This window comes from Setaria italica, chromosome VI (genome assembly GCF_000263155.2).
Source record: "Setaria italica strain Yugu1 chromosome VI, Setaria_italica_v2.0, whole genome shotgun sequence".
Taxonomy (NCBI): Eukaryota; Viridiplantae; Streptophyta; class Magnoliopsida; order Poales; family Poaceae; genus Setaria; species Setaria italica.
In genome coordinates this window covers 4,842,511-4,859,744 of record NC_028455.1, presented here as the reverse complement: position 1 = coordinate 4,859,744, position 17,234 = coordinate 4,842,511, and the positions used below count along the sequence as shown (strand labels likewise).

The 17,234-nt window shown below is 47.9% G+C and overlaps 3 protein-coding genes and 1 non-coding gene across 6 annotated transcripts; 2 read left to right on the top strand and 2 right to left on the bottom strand.

Moving 5' to 3' along the window:
• Positions 1-575: 575 nt before the first annotated feature.
• TRNAR-UCU lies at positions 576-648 on the bottom strand. Its single transcript has one exon. It is a non-coding gene; the product is annotated as a tRNA-Arg (tRNA).
• A 1,594-nt stretch (positions 649-2,242) lies between these two features.
• LOC101776656 (factor of DNA methylation 1) lies at positions 2,243-7,167 on the top strand. Of its 3 annotated transcripts, none has more exons than XM_004972770.3 (8): positions 2,243-2,378; positions 4,144-5,036; positions 5,147-5,328; positions 5,444-5,533; positions 5,620-5,904; positions 6,065-6,274; positions 6,497-6,752; positions 6,851-7,167. In XM_004972770.3, exons 1-7 carry the CDS (start codon positions 2,356-2,358, stop codon positions 6,722-6,724), a joined length of 1,911 nt encoding a protein of 636 aa, XP_004972827.2. In that variant the 5' UTR covers positions 2,243-2,355; the 3' UTR covers positions 6,725-6,752; positions 6,851-7,167. The 3 variants fall into 3 exon arrangements, with proteins under 3 accessions (XP_004972827.2, XP_022683123.1, XP_004972828.1); XM_022827388.1 differs by lacking the exon at positions 2,243-2,378 and adding an exon at positions 2,836-3,025; XM_004972771.3 differs by lacking the exon at positions 2,243-2,378 and adding an exon at positions 2,836-3,071.
• A 633-nt stretch (positions 7,168-7,800) lies between these two features.
• LOC101776255 (pentatricopeptide repeat-containing protein At4g16835, mitochondrial) lies at positions 7,801-10,720 on the top strand. The gene has a single exon (XM_004972769.3). It carries the CDS (start codon positions 7,962-7,964, stop codon positions 9,792-9,794), a length of 1,833 nt encoding a protein of 610 aa, XP_004972826.2. The 5' UTR covers positions 7,801-7,961; the 3' UTR covers positions 9,795-10,720.
• A 1,228-nt stretch (positions 10,721-11,948) lies between these two features.
• Positions 11,949-13,291, bottom strand: LOC101775852. Its single transcript, XM_004972768.3, has one exon. The coding sequence runs from the start codon at positions 13,157-13,159 to the stop codon at positions 12,374-12,376; it is 786 nt and encodes a 261-aa protein (XP_004972825.1). The 5' UTR covers positions 13,160-13,291; the 3' UTR covers positions 11,949-12,373.
• Positions 13,292-17,234: the final 3,943 nt, after the last annotated feature.

Here is a 17,234-nt window from a genome sequence, read left to right as displayed (position 1 = left end):
AGGGGGTGTTTGGGAAACACCTGTTAAAGTTTAACACCTGTCACATCGGATGTTTGGATACTAATTAGGAGTACTAAACATAAGCTAATTACAAAACTAATTGCACAGATGGATTATAATTCGCGAGACGAATCTATTAAGCCTAATTAGTCCATGATTTGACAATGTGGTGCTACAGTAACCATTTGCTAATGATGGATTAATTAGGCTTAATAGATTCGTCTCGCGAATTAGCACAAGGTTCTGCAATTAGTTTTATAATTAGCTCATGTTTAGTCCTCCTAATTAGCATCCGAACATCCGATGTGACACTGTTAAAGTTTAGCACCTCGTATCCAAACAGCCCCTGAATAAAGTGTTTGGATGGTCTAGAATTCGAAATGGGAAATCATCCCAATACCAAGTATGGTTAGAAGAAGCATAAGGATTCTCGCAACGCCCGCGGACACAGTTGGTGCAAAACAGAGGAGGAAAAGGGATGCAGCTAGCTAAACAAAAAGGAGGGAAAATGGTTTTTTTTATTAGAAAAAATAAGCAACTTGAAAATGGGGGGAAGTAAAGAGGGAAAAAACATTCACGCCCAGTGGGACTCGAACCCACAATCGCCTGATTAGAAGTCAGACGCCTTATCCATTAGGCCATGGGCGCCTATTGTTCCAATGCATTCGCAATATTATATATAACCTTTACGCAGCCGTGTGCCTCGTATTTCACGCGCGTATCTCATGCTCCTCCTCACGAGGCCGCTGGGCGCTGGCTGGCCACAGCGGGTAGCCTAGTCTGGTGGTGGTGGCGTGATTGTGCGGCTTGTGCCAATGTCCGCGCTGCCGCTGCGGGCAGCCACGCCACGAGGGAGACGAAGCGCCCCCGCCTCGTGCAACCGTGACCCCCCCCGGTCCCGCTGCCCCGGCCGGGCGGTCCAAAGCAACAGCTAGCGCCCAGCGGCAGGCAACCACGCGCGCGTCGCCCCCCTGCCTTCTTCGCAAGCTGGAACTGGAACGTCGCGGCAACACGCGCGCGCGCGCCCCCTGGGCCCATCACATGCCCGCTGCCGCTGCCACCAAGTACACCAACGCCTTTTTCACTTGGCCGCTTGCTCGCTTTTCGCGCCGCGCCTGGGCCCACGCAGGCAGAGAAGCCGCCGTTGCCTGCTTGCTGGCTGGCCTGGCCGGCTGCCCCTCCGCCTCTGCCTGCCTATAAAGCGGCGAAGAACGGAAAGGGAGGCCAGGCGCCAGAGAAAACCCTCTTCTCCTCCGCACCGTCCCATCGTCTCTCTCCCCCCGCTTCTCTCTTCCTCCGTCCCCTGCCTCGATCGCAAGCGGCGGCGGAGTGGGAGGACGAGGACGAGGAGGAAGAGAGCGAGCGATACCGCCGGCAGCGCTTCTCGGTGAGTGCTGGCGTGCGTTCGATCCCCCTTCCGGCCTTCCCTCGATGTGCTCCGACTTTTCTTTCTTTCGGCGTGTGTGGTGGGGTTTTCTCGCAATTAAGCGCTCGGTTCTTCTCGTCTTCCTTCCGTACTGATGATGATCGCCACCGCTCGGTTCTTGCCTACTTCTTGCTGCTGCTTTTGTTTGCTCCCATGGACTGGGACTACTACTAGCTCCTCCTCCTCCTTCCTTTCATTCTTTTCTCAAGAAAAATGCTGCAGCGTTTTTTCTTCTTCCTCCTTTTCGTCGCTCTATCTGCTCATTTTCTCCAGTGATTTTGCCTAACTTGGATCGATCGATCGATCGATCGTCTCCGCCGCGCTGCCTTCTTTTTTGTCTGTCTGTTTGTTTCTCCCCGATTTAATTATGTCGCTTCGGGGGGGCCGCCATGGCAAATGCGTGCTCCATCGGTGCATCCTCCGATCGCTCACGCGCGTCAGATGCGTCGTCCACAAATCGGTGTGACGATGATGATATCTAACGCTACAAGGGGGGAAAAGGGGACAGAAATCAAGAACGGCTTGCTTCGGGGTTTTGACTGTTCTTTTTTTCTTTTCTCTTTGGCACCTTATTATTCCCCTGTTTCCTGCTCGCCTGGGTTTCTTTGCTCAAACCCATCTCACTTCCGATCTCATCACACACAAGTCGCAAAGTGTGTAATACTACCACCTGCACTTTCCTTCTTTACTCATACCGCACATCGTCGTATCGCAAAAGATTCGGGGAATTAATTTCCAATCCACGATTAATTAATAGCCAGCAGCTAATTTAACTGCTCTCCCTCCCCGCTCCCCTGCTATATCTGCAGGTGAAGGGCTCTGCTAGGTACATTTCGCACATCGCCGGCGCGGTTCATCTGGGAGGCGTCGCCGTCGTCCCCCTCATCCTCTCCGCTCCGCCCCGTCGTCGGCGCAGATCGGATCGATCGATGGCCCACGATCGCCAGATGTGGTACGTGCGGCAGCAGCTGCTGCAGCGCCCTCCTCCCTGTTCTCTCTGCTCCTCTCTTCTTGATGCGTGCATATCAGTGTATCTCACGGGAATGGGATCTTGTAGACGCGTCGAATTACGTCGTGCTTTGCTTTTTTTTTTCTTTTTAAATGAATCGTGCTTTGCTTTTACTTGGATCTGTTGTGTTCTTGTCTCGTTTCCATCTACCCGTACAAATTCTGCTGGATGTTCTTGCATCTTGAGTTCTCGACACGATTGCAATCGTGTAGTAGTAGTACACAGTCGATGCATTCATGAAACAGAGAGAATCCGGAGACGGATTTCAGCCCAACATGGAGCCCACATGTAGATGGGCCTGGAAGCCATTCCTTCCCGGCCCAGTCCAGACCACTTTCCCCCGCTTTTGCTCCATTTGCCCATTTGTTCCCCGCTTCGCCTTTTTTCCGGTGCCCTCACCTCGCCAGTCGCCACCGCCGCCGGCGGCGGCAGCGGCTTCACGTCCAGCTCGCTCCGACGCCCTCTATCGTCCGGTGGTGCCGATGGAGGTTTCCCTTGTGCTCTCCCAGTGCCGGGGAGCCTGCCTGCCTGCCTGGGACAGTGGGACGGGTCTTTCACATAGATGCCGCTGCTTTGACCACGGGCGCAAGGTGTTTGCGCAATTGCCTCACATTGCTTGGTGTTGTCGAGGGCCAGGTATACCGAACTTGTGTGCTGGGTGTCGTCTGTGATTAGTAGAGCATCCTCTTGGGATTCTTGGCTAGTGCCTAATTTGTGTAACCACGAATTTTTTTTCTTTGTAATTATTATTGCTCTTGTTACGATATGCTGTGGTATGTGCTCTTTAATTTTGGTCATCCTAGTTTGTATGCTAAACCAGTTGCTACAAGGCTTGGTTGTAATTTAAAATACAGGCCTTTCCTGCTGTGGAAACTTAGAGAATCCCTAGTGACATGCTTTAAGAATGTGTGCGGTGATGCAAATCCGACTTTATATGTTCTAGTGCTACCCAGAAACGCATCTTGCCATCCTGTGCTGTTCTACCATCAATTTGTTCCTTTGATGTCTCTGATCATTATATATGTGCACCACTGCTTCAAAGGCTATGCTGTAAACATAGGTCTTTTTTTCCTGATGTGAATTAGACTGTCTAGCCCCATAATTTGTGAATGTGTCATGTGATCCAAATGCAACTTTTATGTGTTCTGCTCAGAAATGCCTCTTGCACTGTTCTGTCATCTATGTGTTCTTTTGATGTGACTGAACATGGTGTACGCGCACAACAGCCAATGCTTATGCCATTAATTTACATGGAAATACATCTTTCACTGTTCTTCTGCTATCCATGTGTTAATTACTTCATCTGACGTGTCTGACCATTGTATTTGTGCACCACTGCTAATGCTTGCATCAGTAACGTAGATGTTAATCATGCTCATGTTTCCATTGATGTGGTTGAACATTGTTATACGCACACCAGTGTTAATGCTTACACCATTGTTGAGATTTAAGTGCTACAGAACAAAGAAAGGGCTCTCACTCTTTAGTGTTTGATGCAAATGTACATGTTTATTATCAGTTGTGCCTCTTCCACTGTTGTCTGATGTATGTTTTTTTTTTTGTGTGTGTCTGAAGTCTGAATATTGTGATATGCATACCACTATAGTGCCCCTTGATATAGATTTCAGTCATACTGAATAATGAAATAACACTTATTGCTTGAGTGATCACTGCAATGTTCTGATCTGTAGATTTCCGTATCTCTTAGGTCTGCAATGGAGTGCAGCTCTGACGAATCATCAGAACTAAGTGAAACAGACATTGATGACTATTCTGAGAAGTCATACTTGAACCTGAAGTCCGGCAAACTTGTGGCAAGGCTGGGCAGTGACAGGTTCAGGTGCCCATTCTGTCCGGGAAAGAAGAAGCAGGACTACCGTTACAATGAGCTGCTTCAGCATGCTGTAGGGGTTGGCGCATCCAACCGTGCTGCAAAGGTTAAGGCAAATCACCAGGCCCTGGCCAAACTCCTCAAAGAGGACCATGCTGATGCAGCAGCCACATTGCCACCACTACAGGCTATTGCGCTGAGTAACCCTCCAAAGTCAGTGAAAGATGAGGAAGTGTTTGTTTGGCCCTGGATGGGTATCCTCACAAATGTTCCGGCCGAACAAACTCAGGGGGGTGGAGCCATACTGATGAAGCAGTTAGCTGACTTCAAACCCTTGCAATATACTGCTGTATATGGTGCCAATGGGTATACTGGTTGTGGGATCGTCCTCTTCAGCAAGGATTGGATTGGGTTCAAGAATGCACTAGCATTCCAGAACTTTTTCAAGTCACAACGCCTGGGTAAAATGGACTGGAAGGAGACAAGGCGGCATGGAAACTATGTATTTGGATGGCTGGCGGGAGAGGAGGATTACAAATCAGATGATCCAGTTGGTATGTTCTTATCAGCAAATGGTGACCTGAAGACAGTGTCTGATCTGGAACAGGAGATGTCGAGCAAAACTGACAATCTAATAGCTAATTTGACACAACAGATGTCTGCTCAAAGCAAGTACGTGCAGGAGCTAGAGTGCAAATGGAATCAAATGAATCTCTCCCTTCAAAGAGCCATGGAAGAAAGTGACTTGCTGCACAAGCGTTATAACGAAGGTACACTTGCTGAATTTCACTTTTGAAAAGGTCTCCTGCCAGAGCTGTATGAATGTTACGCTATTTTTTTTCTTCTAAAATTGTATTTTTTTTATTTACGCTTTTCACAGAAATGCGGAATATGCAGTCTGCTGCTCGTGAACATACACAGAGAGTTTTTCAAGAGACTGATAAGCTGAGAACACAGTTGGTCGAGAAAGAGAGGTACATCCAAAGGAGATCCAGGCAACTAAATGAATTAGTTGCTCAAACTGACATGGAAAGAAGAAAATTGGAGGAAGAGAGAAAAAAGGTATGGATGCATCTCTATATATCTTCACATTTCAGAAAGTTTCTGAATAGCAGTCACAGTCTCGCCAGTAATGAAATGCTTACTGATACTTGTCTTGGTCCTTATTTCCCTGCAGAATGCTGACCAAAATGATTCCCTCAACATGGCTCGAATTGAGCAACAAAAAGCTGATGAACGTGCGCTACAGCTCCTTGAGAAACACAAGGTGTGTACACTGTCCCTTTTCTTATTGATATTGAGTTTTCTTTTAGTTTTCATGCAGCAGAAGTTGATTTGGATTGTAATAAACAGAAAGAGAAGGAGGCTGCTTTCAACAAAATCTTGCAGTTAGAAAGGCAGGTGGATGAAAAGCAAAAGCTGGAGCTAGATATTGAACAACTTAAAGGCAAACTGGAGGTGGTGAAACACATGGAGGGAGAGGGTGTTGATGTGAAGAAACGTTCCGAGGAGCTGACAGCAGAACTGAACGAAAGAATCGAGGAGATGGAAGATCTTGAATCTCTCAATCAAACTCTTGTTATTAAAGAAAGGATGACCAATAATGAGATTCAAGATGCAAAGAAAGAGCTGATCTCGGTAATGTCATATGCCAGTATATTTTCAGAAAAAATCTGCAGATATATACCTTATTTGACACTGATTCCTTCAAAGTTAATCGTATTAAGATGTTGGTTCCTTCAAACTTGGTGTGACTGTACTTTGACTCTGACTGAGAGCTTGCGTGAATGTCTTGTAGGGTTTGGCAGAATTATTAGGTCCTCGTAGTAACATTGGAATCAAGAGGATGGGTGAACTGGATGGGAAGCCCTTTCTTGTGGCTTGCAAGCAAAGATATGGAGACGATGCTGACATGAAAGCAGCTAAACTTTGCTCATCATGGCAAGAGCAACTGAAGGACCCTAATTGGCATCCTTTCAAGATAGTGACCACAGGCCCAACGGCAGAGGTATGGCCAATGGAATGAATGCACATCTTTTATCTTCCTTCAAAGTTTTCTGGCTAGAAAGATCAATGTTTCCTCCTAGTGTTGTCAGCTGATTCAAGCGTAGGTTAATAACATTTTAAACCTCAAATTTAACTGCGTTAATCAATCATACCAAGAAGAACATATCATCTGGCAGCATGGCATGGCAAATTGGCAGTACTAATGTGATGTGTCATGTTTCAGCAAGTCATTGATGACAAGGATGAGAAACTGGTGGGTTTGAAGCAGCAGCTCGGTGAAGAGGTTTACAAGGCTGTGACCACAGCTTTGCTGGAGATCAATGAGTACAACGCTAGCGGCAGCTACGTGGTATCTGAACTCTGGAACAACAAAGAGAATAGAAAGGCCAACATTACCGAAGCCATACAGCACGTCCTGAAGCAGTGGAAAGCACTGAAACGTCGAAGATAGATATACATCTCGCTGAAAAAAAGCCAAGGTTTGTGTTCTTGTCGCATCCAGTAAATACTTCCTGAGAGTTTTCCGATTCTTGTGCTTTTTAATAAGTGGTTGATCCCTTGATCTGTGTGTGTGCAGGTTTGGGATAGCTAACTATCAGCATCACCGGCAAGTCCAGACGCTACTTCTACTGAAGATGGTCAATCCACGGCTGTGTTCACCTTGGAGGGCGCAAGCTCAACTAGCTTAATTTATCAGTTCCTCTTTTTTGGGTCTAAAACAAGTAGATTGGAGAATATCCTAGAGTAGACGTTCTCTTTCAGTCTTTGGTAACTGTAATCTTGTCTGGTGCTGCCATTACTCTGTGACATGTCTCCAATAGTCCAATGTGCGATGTGTTGCTCCTGCTACAAATTTCGTTGACTGAATGCGGTTTCTGGTTAGCATTGCTTTTCTGTGACATGAGCTATATGTGATGAATGATTCATGACCTGGTAGCTGAATCTGATATTCTCAGTTTCCTTAGACTATGCATTGGGCATCTAGTTGCAAACTTGCAATGCAGAGTCTTGTGATTCTGTGTACGACATTTTCATTCCCCTAAAGTCCAACCACTGTATTCATGTCAGCTTTTTTAAGAAAATCTTAAATGTGTATAAAACTGTTTTGAACTTTTGGAGCATTTTTTTTAACATATCTAAGTACAGATCTTAAAATGCTTTGCAGAGTATCTCCAACAGTCTTCCTTTTCCTAATCCAACTACCATATTAGGAGGGTTGATAAGAAAATAGTACTTCAGCAGTCACCTCTACCTTTCACTTTTTCCAACAATTTACCCTAACTCTCCCTAAATATATTTAGGAGGAGTCGTGATTCTTCCAATACGACAATTAGATTGGGATGAGATTATTGAAAGACTGTAAAATAACTCTCCCCGTAACGGTAAAAGTGATATTGGGATATCCCTATTAAGGAAAATATTTATTCTCTAAAGGAAGAAAAAAATACGTTTGTGTGGGGAAAGCCAGAAATGGACCTAAAAGTCCAATTCCGGCCCACTACTTTCTAGCCCAACAATAAATCGATACGTCGTTCTGAATTCTGATGGTTCCTACCGTCCGCGACGCTGGCTGCCGACGATGACGGCCGAGCTCGCCGTCCTTCCGGCCGATCGGCGTTAACGCCGCCATCTCCAACCTCCTGCCATGCTAGCCTCCAAGCCTAGTGCGAGTCTGATATGAACATAAAATGGTCATGCGGCCTTCTATTCTGGCCGCCGCCCGCCGCCTCACCACCGCGGCCGTTGCGGCGGCCATCCGCCGCGGGGACCTCGCCGGCGCCAAGGAGGCCTTCGCGTCGACGCGACTCAAGACCACGGCCACCTACAACTGCCTCCTCGCGGGGTACGCCAAGGCGCCTGGGCCCGGCCGCCTCGCCGACGCACGCCACCTGTTCGACCGAATACCGCACCCGGACGCCGTCTCGTACAACACGCTCCTGTCCTGCCACTTCGCCAACGGCGACGTGGATGGCGCGCGGAGGCTCTTCTCCGCGATGCCGGTCCGGGACGTCACGTCCTGGAACACCATGGTGTCCGGGCTGTCCAAGAACGGTGCCTTGGAGGAGGCCAAAACCGTGTTCCAGGCCATGCCTGTGAGGAATGCTGTTTCCTGGAATGCAATGGTTGCAGCACTTGCGTGCTCTGGAGATATGGGTGCAGCGGAGGAGTGGTTTAGGAATGCCCCTGAGAAGAAAAATACAATTCTCTGGACTACCATGGTGTCAGGGTACATGGACGCCGGCAATGTGGAGAAGGCCACGGAATTCTTTGATGCAATGCCAGAGAGGAACTTAGTTTCTTGGAATGCCATGGTCTCTGGATATGTGAAGAATTCACGAGCGGGTGATGCTTTGAGGGTGTTCAAGACCATGGTTGACAACGCCACTGTGCAGCCAAACGCATCAACATTAAGTAGCGTGCTTCTTGCATGCAGTAACCTGTCAGCAGTTGAATTTGGGAGGCAGATACACCAGTGGTGCATGAAGTTGCCTCTTAGTAGGAGTATGACCGTGGGTACGCCACTTGTCAGCATGTACTGCAAATGCGGCAATTTGGACGATGCTTGCAAGCTGTTCGATGAGATGCACATGAGGGATGTAGTTGCATGGAACACCATGATTTCCGGCTGTGCTCAGCACGGGGATGGAAGGAAAGCTATTAAATTGTTTGGAAAAATGAAGGACGAAGGAGTGGTGCCAGACTGGATTACTTTTGTGGCTGTATTGACAGCTTGTATCCACACTGGATTGTGCGATTATGGAATGCAGTGCTTTGAAACAATGCAGGAAATATATGGAATTGAACCCCGAATTGAGCATTACTCATGTATGGTGGATCTTCTCTGCCGAGCTGGTCTCCTTGAGAGAGCTGTCAGCATGATCCGCTCAATGCCTTTTGAGCCGCATCCTTCTGCCTATGGCACCCTGTTGACCGCTTGTAGAATTTATAAGAATTTGGAATTTGCCGAGTTTGCTGGTGGAAAGCTGATTGAACAGGATCCGCGGAACGCAGGTGCCTATGTGCAATTGGCAAATATTTATGCTATGGCAAATAGGTGGGCTGACGTCTCAAGAGTAAGGAGATGGATGAAAGATAATGCGGTAGTGAAAACACCTGGATATAGCTGGATCGAGATAAAGGGTGTGAGGCATGAGTTCAGATCGAATGACAGATTGCATCCTCAGCTTGATTTGATTCATGACAAGTTGGACCGGTTGGAGGAGCTGATGAAGGCAATGGGTTACGTTCCTGATCTTGATTTTGCACTGCATGATGTTGAGGAGAGTCTGAAGGCACAAATGCTGATGAGGCACAGCGAGAAGCTCGCTATCGCTTTTGGCCTGATTAGCAGTCCCCCTGGGATGACCTTGAGGATCTTCAAGAACCTCAGGGTTTGTGGAGATTGTCATAATGCAGCGAAGCTTATCTCCAAAATCGAGGACCGAAAAATCATCCTTAGGGATACTACACGTTTCCACCACTTTAGAGGTGGGAGCTGCTCTTGTGGAGATTACTGGTGATACAAGGCGTAACTAGCATGGCTGCCATTTTCGGTAACAATGTCAGACATACACTGGTGTCACCATAGGACTTGCAACACTATCTGATCCTTTCAACAAGAAAAAAAATGTGGAGCATCAGCAGTCAACATGTGAGGTTTGAGCAGTTTGCCCTGATGTTTTTCTTTGTGCTTTTGCTTTGGAAGAAACTTATGCCCTCCAGGCCGTGAGATTCATCAGAACCTTACCATTGACTGTTGGAGGATGCTGAAAGATCACGGATAAGATATACTGAAGGCCTGTAAGGATGAGTGCGTTAGATATACATCTTGGTACTGCGGAGTTGATTGTTTAGTCCCAGCACCATCCGCAGTATCACAATTTGGTTCTCCATATTTAATTTGCAGCCTGTGTTGTCACCTGCTGATATTTAAACAGTTATTTGTTGAACTGTCTTGTCTGTTTTGGCTTCAAGAAGTTGCTGCAACCTGCAAGAGGTGGCCGATTAATCAATCATGAACTGAAAAGATGCAAAGAAAGAGTAGATATCAGCAACGCGCTGTGAAAATGTGTAAAATGGCAATGGAAATGTTGCGGAGTTATTTACTCTCAAAGGCAACAAGGGTGAACCATTGGACAGATGCTGCTAGCAGGACTTTGAACTTGCAGTTGCAGTAATACAGAGGCACTCCATCTTAGCCCTGGTACTTGGGATTGGGATAGAATCTGATGCACAGAAGTTCATTCCCTGAATAGAAAGGGGCTTCACATGTCCACCTGGATAATCCTGCTTCAAGATGATGCCTCACGAACTTGCTAGAGGGTAGAGGTAGGCTGTAATGTGGAGTATCTTTGCATTGGGACTTAGTCTATTCCAGCGTTTATAGCTGAGGCTGTAATGAAACCCTATTTTTTTCTCTCGCTATTTACCCGTTAGTTCTGCTGTTGGATTGTGTGCGAGACCTGCCACGTGCTCTCATCACTAAATACCGATTGTTTTGTTTACAAATTTTCAGTCAGTATTTTTGTTGCGCTGTCCTTGAAGCTTCGACTGAAAAAAAAATTCTCGCTCATTTGTTTCCTGCTCCTTTTGGTCTTTCGACGATAGGATCTGTGACGTGTCAAATTTTAATTGGACAAATAAGTGACTGAAAACTGAGACTCAAATTAGGGGGGCTCCTATATGGCTGGTGGAACTGCCAACTTTAGAGCCCATTAGGCCCAGTTAGAAATTCAAATCAACCCTTCAACTAACCAGATTCAACATTTCAGGCTCAATATTTTTTAAAAGTTAGACCAACATTACAAAATATCAGATTCAACATTTCTTAAAATAGAGTTCAACTTTTTATTAAAAAAATACAATATTCAACATTTTTCGATGTCTATGTCAACATTTGGATAAACTGGGTTCAACATTTCCTTCTTTTTTTTTCTTCTTACCTTGGGAACCCTACCACCCACGCGGCCGACGCGGCCAGCGGCGCGCAGAGCCTCAGCCTGGGGCAGGCGGCGCGCAGGGCCTCGCCCGTGGGGGCCGGTGGCGGCGCACGGGCTGGCGCGCCACGGGCGGCGGCGCAGGTGGCCAGCGGCGTGCAGGGACTTCACCCCGGGGCGGCGTCGGCGCACGGCCGGCGCGAGCTGGGGGCAGCGTGGAGGCGCGCGAGCTCAGGGGCGGCGGCGAGCTCAGGTGTGGTGGTGGCGGCGGGACCGGGCTGGGGGAGTTGACTAGGGCTGGGGAGAGAGGAGATGCATCCAACGGATACTATTGCACGCACGAATCTCAAACACTGGAAGTTGGGTAAGAAAAAAAAGCTCCGGAAGCTACGTATATATGTTTCCCGCTCAAAGTACTCGATACTGGTGGAGTATGTTTTGATGGCTCGGAACTCCTTCAGATGGGATTGACACGGCCCATCAACCACCTCACGGCCCACACAACCAAAACGGATCGTCTGCCTTCCCATTCTCTCATCGGCCCATCAACCTTCTCATTCTCTCATCGGTAGGTGATTCGAGATCCAGACGATTGGGAGAATCCTCCGTTGTCTGATATTTTTTTTCCGAAAAGATGGCAAAAGTTTTGGTGCATTTTTTTAAAAAAAAAGAAAAATAAAAAGACAAGTGCCGCGCCTGTTTTGGTTTATATTCACGTACAGTATTATTCTTGGGCTGTACTTTGTTCATTTCATTGCAGACTCAAATTTCTACTACTCTACTTATACATTAATTCGTATACCATCAGATCCTGATGGTTGAGAACCCCATTTGCTATAAAACACGACACCTGAAGTTGACTTTGTATCGTCACTGATGACATCACTGACTCCTAGGATGGTAGCACAAGGCTCAAGAAGGCCTTAGTACAGACACCAAGAAGATCAAATTCATTTGCTACAGTACAGTACGATCTGGATTCAACGAACATTGAATCCTAATCCTCTTGTTTTGCCCCTGAGAAATCCATTATTTATAATTCTTGCCAGGATTCATATCATCCTCTCTTGCACCTCAGGAGTGACAAGCATGGGAAATCTTGTCGTCTGAACTGAAAGCAGAGAAGAAGAATAAGATGCCTCTGGACTCTGTTGTCTCGAATTTCATACGCCTTCTAGCGGCACCAGCCTGCCGCTGGCGCCCGTCTTCCTTTCCCGGCCGTGGCCGTCGTCGTCGTCGTCGTCGTCGTCCTTGTCCCACTCTGTGTAGACGTCGAGGAAGTAGAGCGCGGCGACCATGGCGACGCAGGATGCGCACATGGGGATGGGCCCGAAGAGCCAGAGGAAGACGGGGCACGAGAAGTAGTACGCGCGGACGCCGAGGGACCAGAAGTAGAACCCGCGGTTGAGCGTCCCCGTGACGTAGCCGACGGCGCTGGCCGGGCGGCGGTGCGCGGCGAGCGGGACGTTGACGAGGAGCCCCGTGTGGCTGTAGTACCGGATGGACTGCACGTTGAGGAGGAAGGCGACGAGGAAGCAGACGAGCACCGCGAAGAACTTGAGGGTCAGCGCGGCCTCGCCGGCGGCGCCGACGACGAGGGTGGGGCCGGAGCTGGCGGCCTCGCCGGGGCGGCCGGAGAAGAGGCCGTGGGCGGCGCCGCTGGCCATGAGCGCGGCGACGAGGGAGCTGAGCGTGATGGCGACGGAGGCGAGCACGGTGGAGGCCATGATGCTGTTGCGCATCGTCTGCACCGCCAGCACGGCGTGCTTCCCCGACGGCTCCTCCATGATGTGGCGCACCCAGATGCGGCGGTTGATGGCGTTGATGCCGATGACGGTGGTCTCCGGGCGGCGCCGGATGCGGAGGAGCAGCCACAGGTGGTAGCCCAGCATCACCGCCAGGCCCAGCGGCACCAGCACGTAGTCCAGCTCCGACGAGCCCCGCTGCATGGTGGCTGAGCTCTAACTCCGGCTAGCCGGAGCGGCCGGTGCTGTAGGTGACCGTGACAGGGTGAGATCCCGGTCGATAGCTACTACTCCAAGGCACCGAGCTTTATGCTGCAGTGAGCTGAGCACAGCTATCAGCCACTTCTACTGTGTTAGTGCAGACATGGGTGACAGTGAGTCAGTGAGAGGGTGAAATAGATTAATACTTACTCCCTCCCGAAAAGAAAGTCATATAGGACATGATTGTGCGTACAAAAGAGTGGTTAATTAGCGTAGAGTTTTTCCTGTCTGCCCCTATTAAATAGGGTTGCGGGTGCATTCCATACGAGAATGTATCCCAACTCAAATGGCTAGTGCAGCGAGGCGTCAGTCCTGTGGTGCCGAGTTTGATACCTCGTGGACGCAATTTTTTGTTGGTAGGAGTGATTTTTGCATGGCTCGCGGCGTATTGCATGAGGAGGATGCATGGCGCTGTGCTCAGGACGCCCGACGCTTGAAGTGCTCGCTGCATGCGTTAGTTTTCGAGTTTGCTTGGTGATGGCGCTAGTTTTTGAAAGTTTTGGCCTCGCGCTATGCTCAGGACACCCGACGCTTCGAGTGCTCGCTGCTTGTTGTATTTAAACGCATGGAATCTTGCTTGTTCCCTTCCTTAAACGCCTGGTTCCCTTCCTTCCTTGTTCTTGTCTTGTTCATCGAAGGCATGGCTTATTTTTTTCTCCGATGTTTGGATTACACTGTGCCTGGCACCTCTTCCTTTCCTCTCTCCACCTCTTCTCTTTCCATCTACCGCATGCAATGGCTGATCCAAGAGATTGTGGCTTTGATCTGAATGTTCGCTTAGAAGAAGATGATAACGGCAATTTTACCTTCGATCTCAACAAGCCAATATTGGAAGATCACAACGACAGTGGTAATGTGTTTCCGTCTTTGAATTTGTTGTTTCCTTCGAGCTCCACCTTTTCTGAGTTTGTTGTTTCCTTTTTTTTTGACAGGATTTCATTTGAACTTGACACTAGATGAATATGGTACGGTTGATTTCGATTATGTACAAAACCTATCTGGTAATTTTTTTTCAGTTTGTTCATTCCTTTTTTGATTGTTTTTTATGTAAGTCGTGGCTAACAAGAAGAATGTTCTTTTTTTTTGTTTTACTAGAACATGATGTTGAGGCTCCCGTTGAAGTAAACCATCGAAGGAAGGACGTCATAGAAGAAGTCACAAAATAAGTGTACCAAGCATTGTTGGCTATAAGCAAGAATGGGACACTAGGCAAGAAAGATAAAAGAATTGTTGCTGATCAATTTGGAGTACACATTCGATCAGTTCAGCGCTTAGGGAAGCGAGGTAAAAACCAACTTGCTCATAACATTCCGGTTGTGGTTCGTAGTCAAAACAAGGGTAGATGTGGTCGTAAGGCAGTCCCTCTTGATTTGGAACAATTGCGCAACATTCCTCTCAAGCAAAGAATGATCATAGAAGATGTGTCTAGTAAACTTGGTATTAGCAAATCTAGGATACAAAGGTATTTGGAAAAAGGGTTTGCTTAAGCGCCACTCTAGTAGCATCAAACCGTACCTCACTGATGCCAACAAGAAGACTCGGTTAAAGTGGTGTGTTGACATGATTGAGCAAGGTTTGGTTGGTGATCCAAGGTTTAAGGATTTTTTGGACTTTGTGTTCATCGATGAAAAATGGTTCTACCTCTCTCAAAAATCTGAGAAATACTACTTGCTACCCGAGGAAGATGAACCACATCGCACTTGTAAGAACAATAATTACATCCCTAGGATCATGTTTTTGTGTGTTTGTGCTCGGTCAAGGTTTAGGAATGGAGAGTGTATTTTTGATGGGAAAAATGGTTGTTTTCCACTTGTCACTTATGAAAATGTTGTAAAAAGAAGTCAAAATCATCTTTGTGGAGAGCAAGTAATCAAGCCAATAACTTCAATCACAAGGGATGTGATCAGAGATTTCATGGTAAATAGAGTTTTGCTTGCTATTCGAGCCAAATGGCCAAGAGAAGATGTGAACAAGCCAATTTTCATACAAATACCTTCTCATTTAAAAGTGGATGATCCTTTTTTTTGTGAGGCTGCTAAGCAAGATGGGTTTGACATTCGGCTAATTTGTCAACCACCCAATTCTCCGAATTTTAACATTCTAGACTTGGGGTTTTTTAGAGCTATTCAAGCTATTCAATACAAGAAGGATGCAAAAATAATTAAAGATCTAGTTCCAGCCGTGCAACAGGTAAATGGATCAATTGTTCACTTGTTACATTGTTTCTTGAACAACTAATGTACTCATTGATTTATTTTTTTCAACACATGTTTTGTAGGTATTTATGGAGTATTCGCCGCGCAAAGCAAACAGAATTTTTGTAACACTTCAGAGTATTTTGGAGGAAGCCATGAAGGTTAAAGGATGCAACAACATCAAGATTCCTCACAAGCAAAAAGAAAAACTAGAGAGAGAAGATCGGCTGCCATTGCAAATCTCATGTGAAGCTTCCTTGCTAGCTGAAGCCATTGCTAGTCTCCCTGCAAATTAGAAGATGCAAGTTAGTTTATGCAGCAAATTAGAAGAAGCAAATTAGGAGATGCATGTATCTTAGGTTAAATGAATGAGACATGTAACCTTATTGATCTTTCTTTGCATCTTCCATGGCGCCTTGCTTAATCTTCTCAATGTGCTCGTCCAACTTCTTCTGAACGTGCTCAGGCAGAATTATGGTTTCACCATTCATTTCAAGATTCTCCACATCAGAAATGTACATCTCACAATCAAACTTTTCCATGTCATGCAATATCGATGTTGTCAGATCGTAGTCTTCATGTAGAAGACCACAAAGGGCACACCTGTGAGCGTGGCGGTGAGCTTGGAAGCAGGCTTCTCCGTCGTCGTCGTTGGCGTGGAACGTGCCGTAGCGAGCGCACAAAGACTTGACGGAGTCCGGCGCCACCTCGACGGAGTCCAACGCCATCTCCGAGTCCATTGTCATCTCCGAGTCTGGCGCGACCTCTGATTCCAGCGCCTCCTCCATGGCGCGAATGACCTTCATGGCATCGGACTCCAGCTGGGCGGCGAGGAAGAGAGGTGCGCGAACATCTAAACCCTAACTAGAAGCGAGCGGCGAGCGTGTGCTGCGGGAGGCGAAGGGAGGCAAGCGTGCTACGGGAGAGGAAGGGAGGCGAGCGTGCGCGTGATTAAGGGAGGCAAGCGATTAGCAAGCGAGTGAACGGGCGGCGCATGAAACGAAGCGAGCGAGCAGGCAGCCAAAACGTTCTCCTGGGGCAAACACGTCCAAGTCAGCGACATGCTTTGAGAAAACGGTGTCAAGGCCCAGGACGACTTCCTTTCCAGGTACGGAGGAAGTACTTAGTAATTACTTGCGATATAATAAATGGAGTAATTAATTAATTACCCCGTGTTGTTTGCAAATATAAATCCTGGCATCACTGGCTAGTAAGGGCCTGTTTGGCATGGCTCCACTCCAGAACTCCAGCAACTCCACCAAAAAATCCAGCCAAACACCTCAACTCCAAAACTCCATGGAGCAGCCAACTCCATGGAGCTGTAGTGCAAATGGAGGAGTTTTGGAGCACCTCTTTTGCTGCTCCAAAACTCTCCATTTCGAACCTCCTCGTGGAGTTGGTGGGTAATTACCCACCAATGCCACTGGTTACACAAAAAAACATTTCATTCTATTTCCCCACCCCCGTCACATGTCGCCTACCGCCTCCCCGCCGCCCATCGCCGCCCCGCCGCCGTCGCCGGCCCCGTCGCCGCCCCACCCCGCCGCCCGTCGCCGGCCCCGTGGCCGCCTCCCCGCCACCCGTCGCCGCCCCGCCCCGCCACCCGTCGCTGCCCCGCCGCGTCGTGTCCATCTCTCCCTCTAAGCGTTCGTTCCATGGCGGCCATCCAGCTTTGTCGCCCTAACCCAAAAAAATCGAAGCAGGAGTTTTACCTTGTTTATCTCCTTTAAGTGCCGCCGTCATCGTCGCATCGACGAGACGGCGACCATTACTGCTTAACCTGGCTGTCGAATCGAACAAGTCGCGTGTTGTAGGTCGGGTGC